Source organism: Vespa mandarinia, chromosome 24 (genome assembly GCF_050613455.1).
Source record: "Vespa mandarinia isolate Hongniang chromosome 24, ASM5061345v1, whole genome shotgun sequence".
Taxonomy (NCBI): Eukaryota; Metazoa; Arthropoda; class Insecta; order Hymenoptera; family Vespidae; genus Vespa; species Vespa mandarinia.
This window is the reverse complement of record NC_140833.1, coordinates 857501-865000: the sequence shown is the minus strand read 5'-3', so window position 1 is coordinate 865000 and position 7500 is coordinate 857501. Positions and strand designations below refer to the sequence as shown.

The 7500-nt window shown below is 31.3% G+C and overlaps 3 protein-coding genes across 5 annotated transcripts in view; all 3 read right to left on the bottom strand.

The window, feature by feature from the left end:
- The window catches only part of LOC118442706 (uncharacterized), an 18363-nt gene extending 15731 nt beyond the window's left edge, over positions 1–2632 (bottom strand). Inside the window, exons 1-2 of one of the 2 annotated variants that reach the window (XM_035868639.2) lie at positions 2491–2632; positions 367–555 (exon numbers count right to left, since the gene is read on the bottom strand). In XM_035868639.2, the coding sequence (XP_035724532.1) occupies positions 367–460 (94 nt within the window). In that variant the 5' untranslated portion in view covers positions 461–555; positions 2491–2632. Of the gene's footprint in view, positions 1–366; positions 556–877; positions 1506–2490 lie in introns of those variants that run through there. The other variant, XM_085663946.1, reaches the window with a different exon arrangement.
- A 1256-nt stretch (positions 2633–3888) lies between these two features.
- On the bottom strand, positions 3889–5395 carry LOC118442704 (uncharacterized). The gene is made up of 3 exons (XM_035868633.2): positions 4878–5395; positions 4347–4620; positions 3889–4193 (listed from the first exon to the last, which is right to left on the bottom strand). The coding sequence occupies exons 1-3, from the start codon at positions 5168–5170 to the stop codon at positions 3909–3911; spliced, it is 852 nt and encodes a 283-aa protein (XP_035724526.2). The 5' UTR covers positions 5171–5395; the 3' UTR covers positions 3889–3908.
- Positions 5396–7045: 1650 nt separating this feature from the next.
- LOC118442705 (uncharacterized) overlaps positions 7046–7500 on the bottom strand; it is a 6963-nt gene continuing 6508 nt past the window's right edge. The window contains exon 5 of one of the 2 annotated variants that reach the window (XM_085663945.1): positions 7046–7500. This exon is cut by the window's right edge and continues 187 nt beyond it. In XM_085663945.1, the coding sequence (XP_085520071.1) occupies positions 7461–7500 (40 nt within the window). In that variant the 3' untranslated portion in view covers positions 7046–7460. The other variant, XM_035868636.2, reaches the window with a different exon arrangement.

Here is a 7500-nt window from a genome sequence, read left to right as displayed (position 1 = left end):
TCCAACAAAATATATTGCTTTGAAAAAAAAAGATAAAACGTTAAATAAAAAAAAAAAAAAAAAAAAATAAAGAAAAAAGAGAGAAATAAAAGCAATATATTTGCACGCGCGCGCGTGTGCGCGCGATCATAACGACGTAGCGCCCTGTGGAATTAAAAAGTATAACATTCAAATTTGATATAGACTTCGCGCCATTCGTAAACGTCGCGACTAACGACGTTAATCGACTTCAACCGAGGAATTGATCCGTACACGGTCTATAGAAATGTTTTTAAAACCGATCGAAATCGATTTAAGCGTATCTAATTGTAAAAATTATTAACAAGAAAAAGAAGAATTATTATGATACATTCGAGAGTGACTTACCCATATGAGCGAGGTCAATAATCGGCACTTCGCATTTGCTCAACAGAGTCTCACAAGTTTGGGTCACGATCGGTGCACTCGTACAGCAACTCATCTTCCCGGCCAGTTATTTCTCCTTCTAAGATAATCGAATTTCTCTTCCTTAACTCTCCTCTTTCTCTTCTTCCTTCTCTCAACCTTGTTCCGAAACTTTCCAAGAATGACAGTAAAATTCGTTATGATCGTCTCGCGAAACGCGCCTCTTATTATTTCTTTCTTTCTTTCTTTTCCTCTCTACACCACGACCTCGACCAATAGCGTCGCACGTGTGTGTGTGTATGTGTGAGAGAGAGAGAGAGAAAAAAGAGAAAGATATATAGAAAGAGATAGAAGTATAGCGAGTAAAAGATAGATAGATAGATAGAAACAGATAAAGAGAGAAAGAGAAAGAGAGTGAGAGAAGCACAGCGAGTAAAAGAGTGAGAGAGAGAGAGAGAGAGAAAGAGAGAGAGAAAAAGAATAAAACTAACACACTTCACACTCTCAACCACCACGTGCACGAACTCGGCCAGACGAGTTGTCGTCGTTCTGCGAAGCGTAAGATATCGTTTCCTTCACTGGAATATCCAAGAAATCATGCTATAAGTGTCACTCCGTTACTTTTTTTTCGCGTTGCGTCGTTGGTAACTAACACGATGAAATTTGTTGCTTGAAACGAGCTTCTAAAAGAAGAATAAGATACGATGGAAATAAACGTAGATTTTCCTTTTTCTTTTCTTTTCCTGAACGGACGCGAAAAATAGCCCTTTAACGGTAACCATAAGAGACAAGTTTATTATGGGGCTGATGGTGGGGTAGATAAACGTGTATGAGACTGTGAACTTGTGGGCACATGCTACGACCAGTGAACGGTATTGCGTGGCGTGTGAGACAAGCACTCGTGGAAAATAAGAGAGAAAAATATGGAAAAAGAGAGTGGGAGAAAGAGAGAGAGAGAGGCAGAGGACAGATAGCGAGAAAGGAAAAAATAAGGTAAGAAGGAAAGATAAAAAAGAGAGAGAGAGAGAGAGAGAGGAAGAGAGAAAAAGATACGCGACACGGTGTTGCGCGAAAAAGCGAACACACGAAGTTCACTAACGCGCGGATATTCTCCGACTGAGATCGTACTTCGTACGAACGGTGACGCGCGCCTGAATCCTTTCAACGAAATTACCCGAGCGCGATTGTGGAGTGCCGAACGTTGCCGAATAGAGCCGAAGTTCACGATCCGTACAACGAGGAGACCTGTCCTTCGGAGGCACTACTTCATCGCTGCGCATGCGCAAATTTGAACAGGTTATTATAATGCCTCAGGTAATTCGAAATTTATATTAAAAAAAATATTTCCTTGTTCTCATTCTATATAATGATATGATTTTAAATAATATTCTATTAGTCTTTACTTATTCTACGAATATATTGATCCTTTCTATAGATTCTATTAATTATTTAATTAATTTTTGTTCATCATCGCGTATATATATTAATGAAATTTAAAAAATTTCGAACAGATACACATTATTTAACGTATGTGCGATTAAAATTTGACATTAGATATTTCAAATTTTTATTACGATCACATTTTTCTTTATCTACATTTGAACATTTTTATATAGATTGCAACTTAATACTCTTATAGCAAAAGGAATTGTGCTCGTTCTTAATGGCGATTTTTAAATTTAGCAACATAGGATATTTCGAGCATCGTCTTATGGCGACGGGGAGTTTCAGCAATGCAAAACGTAGAGCAAGTCGTTCGAGCAAGCACCGTCACAGTTCTATTAAAGTCGCGACTCGACGTAGAAATCCCATTTATGTACGTGCTAGTTTCCCTAATGGACTTTTTCTACTTATGCAAATAAAATTAAAATTCGACGTTCGATAATAGGAAGAAATAAATAATAATTATGATGTACGTGCGCAAGGTGGTTAACGCCGACGCATATGTTGTATTTCGCAATTTGTCAAGAGTACTTATAGTATAATTAGAAGAAAAGAGAGAAAGAAAGAGAAAGAATAAGAAGAAGAAGAAGAAGAAGAAGAGAAAGAAGAAAAGAAAAAAAAAATGATAAAAAAATAAAAAAATAAAAAAAGAAACGCACGTACCTGATAACCTAAAAGGATCGTCGATGTCAAAGGAAAATTGTTCCTGATGACGTTTTCACAGTTCATGAGAATTCGTTTCTATCGAAATAATCCTTTTTTTTCCTTAGGTTTTTGGCAAACCACCTCGTTCGATGCTTTGGACTGTACTGATCCAGCCGCGACGACTACGAAATTCAAATAGGGGATCCACTAGTCCCCCTCCCCCCTCCCTCCACCATCGCTTTGCCGACGATTATGTTTTCCACCTTTTAGACAACTTACCTCCAATCATAACAAACAATATTTTGTTTTGGGTACTGGCATACGTTTCATACCACGGCATTCCATGCGTAACGAAATACTTTCCTCGTTTCTAAAAAACAAATTATTAGAAAAAAATATACTATCATTTTCGTTTAAATCGTACGTTCGTTTAAATCATGCGCATTAGATTTTAACGTATATATATATATATATATATATATATATATATATATATATATATATATATGTTAGATACACATATTTAATGAATCACTTGGTGTAACATCTGCGTCAATATTCTTTCAATTATATATACATACCCTATTAATATTTCGTGCTGTGCGGAATATTTTTTAATTGAAATCTTAACGCTTAATCCTTCTTCTTTTTTAATCTGTCACAATCCCTTAAAGAATCTTTGTTTTTCTCATTGTTCGCCCTTAAGAAAGTGCATATAATGAAGTTAACAAATTCAACGAATTCGTTTGGTCAACAAACGTTTCCTTGATATCCTATGTTCCTCATGAGTACTCGGTTTTATTCTCGCTACTTCAGAATTTTCGATAGTGCATTCTATAATAGGAGAACTACATCGTGATATAGAAGAATTCAATGATTTTTGTCGGCTTTTCTTTCTTCTTGTAGAATCGTTCTTTACAAGAGATAAACGTTTTATCTTCATCCCTTTTTGTCCAGACTTTGTTTTATCTCGTGGTACACATTTGTAAATCGACGAAGTAATATAACGATCGTTTTTCTTTTTACTCGAGCTAAAACAGTCAATATTTAAATTAACGATAAAGATATTGAAAGAAAAAGAGATAGGATATAGAGAGAAATAAAAAAAAAAAAAAAAAAAAAAGAAACGAAAAAAAAAGAAAAGAGAAGAAAAAAACTCGAGGACTATAATTTTTGTCGTTATGAAAATTGCGAAATTTATGTTTCGTACCTTGCGAAACAGATTTTTTTGTTTAATGTAAAGTTCGAAACTAAGTGATTGTGCTCACCTATTTGTTTCTGTAAGGAAGCAGGTAGATCCATCCATTGAGCTTAAAGAAGAAACAGGAAATCTTACTCTTTCGGAAAATCTATCGATCATCTACAAAAATGAAATATAGATCCTTAAGATAATATCGAATAATCGTATTGCTTGTATCGATGATGCATCGTTGTTGTTAATGTACTCTTGCGATTAAAAAAGCTAATAGAGCTTGCGTGACGATCAACGTGGTAGTCATGACATATGCGATTACAACGATCCTAATTATAACTGGACTGATAACTTCCGCACAGCCATTCTCATTGATACTTTTAATATCCTTATCCATCATCTCGGCATGTACGCATGGTGTCATCGAACGTAAACTGCAGCAACTAAATGGTACTCCGCGATCTCGAAACTCTTCATCAGATATTTTATTATCATAAATCATTTCGTCACGTGATGCATAATCTGCCATCTAAAGGACAAATATATCATATTGTTTATCTTCATATTTTTAATTTAATTGAAATAAATCAAAGATTAAATATAAAATAAGAAAAACATGAAAGAGAGAGAGAGAGAGAGAGAGAGAGAGAGAGAGAAAGAAAGAGAAAGATTTTTATCTTACCTGCCAATCGAAAAGAAACCAATCGGTGTAAGAAGTATGCCCGCAACATTGGAACACAAGTTGTAACTCATCTATTGCATATTTGTACGACGCCATATTGACGTAAAGGTGCATAGAAGCGTTGAATATATTTACAAGAGTTTCCTGTTTTACGCTAATGTGATATCCAATCGAGATAAGGGTCATGATGTTTAGGAGAACGCACATCGTTATTACGAACAAAAGGCATTTAAATAATTTTTTAGGTTTCGAACAACATCGCGGGATTTTGTATCTGAAATAATTGTGTTACACGATATGTACGATATGCACCTGTATATATATATATATATATGTACACGTGTATGAAAATCTAAAGTTACAAGGACAATTACTAAAGACATCTAATATATCAACATACTCGTCATATATATGTTTTACTTAACGATATTTTATGCATAAAATAATTTTATAGCGTACGTATGTACATATTTATATATGTATTATGACGAATTTTCAAAGGACAAAACAAACTTATACGCATCAACGTACTTGCGTATAATACGAACAGCTAACATAGCTGTTGGCAAGCCAACGATAATGTCGAGCAAGGTGAGAATAACAGGACGTAAACCACCAGCGAATCGAATCACTTGCCATTCAGCTATTATCTCCAATAACAACATGAAAAAGCGTTTCATTTCAAAGATAGCCAAGGTAAGGGAAACACCGTAAATGAATTTTCCTTCCCAACCACAATTGCAAGCGAATCTTTCGTTTTTTCTTTTTTTAAATATTATCGGATCGGAACGACCGCAGTCACAATTCCACGGAGCCTTCGACATTCAACAACAGATTAGAATATCCCACCACGGCTACTTATTGGATATTTTCTTTATATGAAAATTTTCTTATAATTGATATTAAAGCGGTTAATCTTATCCCGTATCACTCCTGTAATTTAAGAGATAATCATCGGGATGGATATTACCTATGAACGAAAAAGAAAGAAATGGAATTTAAATATTACGATATGATATTATACAGATCTTATATGAAATATTAAGTTAGCTAATAAGTAACGTCGACAATTTAGTTAGTTTCTTAAATAAGTTTATACAAAGATATTGTATATTGGCATGTCAATATTGATTTGGTCAATAATAAATGAATAATTATTATCAATAAGTATAACGTTAATGAATATAATAATAAAAATTCACGATATTCCAATATAAACAATACCGTATCTCTTCAATATTATATATATATATATATAATGTCTATGATTATTTATTACATTATATGTATATATATATAAAATATATAAAATATTGATATTAATTATCAACCAAGTCAATACTATCAATCATATCGTTAACGTAATTAATGGATCATATAAATGAAGCCAAGTAAAATGTTTTGAATTATACGTACATATACGACATATAGGAATATTTTGGAGCTTGCGTTTTAATACAAGATATTGTTAAGACGTCATTAAAAACGATATATACGTAAGGGCCATAAACCATTTTTTTTCTTTTCTTTTTTACCGTATAGAATATTTCTCAAGCTAAATTTATTTGTATTAAAAATTCTCGTATAATAATAATATCGTTAGGTATTACCTTGACAAAACAAAAAGCGTACTAAACTCTTTGGATATTTTTATCGGTCATGCGAGTTTGTTTTCCTTCGATCGATCTCCGTAAGACGGCGGTTTATCTCTCGCGAAGAAGAAGAAAAAAAAGAAGGAATAAAAAAAAAAAAAAAAGTAAAGGAGGAAAAAAGGAAAAGAAAAAACAAAAAAAGTCTCGCTTACGAATTTTATTCACGACGTCATTTGGTAATATATATATATATATGACGTATCATAGGTCCTGGCGAAATTACACAAAAAAAAAAAAGGTGTTAAAAGAAAATTAACAGATACATACGTAGGAGTAATGACATCGTAGTTAAATGTTCGATGAAATTATCAAAGCTCATGTTACGTATATATATACATAGATCTATATTGAAGCATAAAGTATACTAGGTCTATATTGAGTATTTACTGAATTAATAAAATTGCGAAAAGAAATGAAATTATTGTTGACACAATAAGGAAAGGAACTTTAAATCTTTCTTGTAAAAAATCAATAGGTTAAACGTATCACGTCAAATAAATGTGTAAATTTAGAAAAAAAAAGAAGAAAAAAAAAAGAAAAAAAAAGAATTATCAATTATTATTATTATATAAAAAATATCATTGAATATAAATAAATAATAAAAAGAGTTAGAGCTAATATTATATTACATATTATTAATTATTACATTCATCCCGATTAAAAATGCAATAAATATATATATATGTGTGTATTTTAAAAATATCGATACAAACTCTTTGTTGTCTTCTCCTCCTTCTCCTTCTTCTTCTTTTTTATTACTTTTGCTTGTGTAGCCTTTTAAAGTCGATTAAATTCTCTGAATATGTGAAATTGCTTTAAATTATTATTTATAGGAAGAAATATATCTGATGTGTTGATTGTCACAACATATAATGGCATAATAAATATTATATATGTATATAAAAAAATATTATATTTCAATTTAAAAAAATATTATATTACATCTTGTTAAAAATCAAATAACATTATATAATAACATAGCATTATATCATATAACTTTATTCAATACTATTATACATACATAACTCGATACATATATCTTCATACGTGTTTTAAATACATATATATTCATTGCATTTTTAATCGAGATTAGTCTAATAATTAATTTATAACATAATATTTCGATATTAGCTCTAATTTTCATTATTTATTTATATTCTCGATATCCTATAGATAAATGACGATTAATAATACTTTTTGTTTTCTTTTCCTTTTTTTTTTTCAAATTTACACATTCATTTGACATTATATGTTTTTAACCTATTAACTTTTTACAAGAAGCATTTGAAGTTCCTTTCCTTGTTGTATATCGTAATTTCTTTTCGCAATTTTATTAATTTAGTGAATACTCGTATAAAAAATATATTTATGTATATATATGACCTTTGATAATTAAATCTTTTATATAATTGATAATTCCCTTTTTTTATCCCCTTTTTTTTCTTTTTCAAAATTTATACATTCATTTGAAATAATAACGATATGTGCTAACGTCCGATTGT

Excerpts from the sequence above, each read along its gene's own strand:
- LOC118442704 (XM_035868633.2), bottom strand. The coding sequence starts at position 5,170 with ATGTCGAAGGCTCCGTGGAATTGTGACTGCGGTCGTTCCGATCCGATA. Across the intron at positions 4,621-4,877 it reads GCTGTTCGTATTATACGCAA|ATACAAAATCCCGCGATGTT; the intron begins GTACGTTGATGC and ends CAATTATTTCAG. Across the intron at positions 4,194-4,346 it reads GGTTTCTTTTCGATTGGCAG|ATGGCAGATTATGCATCACG; the intron begins GTAAGATAAAAA and ends TTTGTCCTTTAG.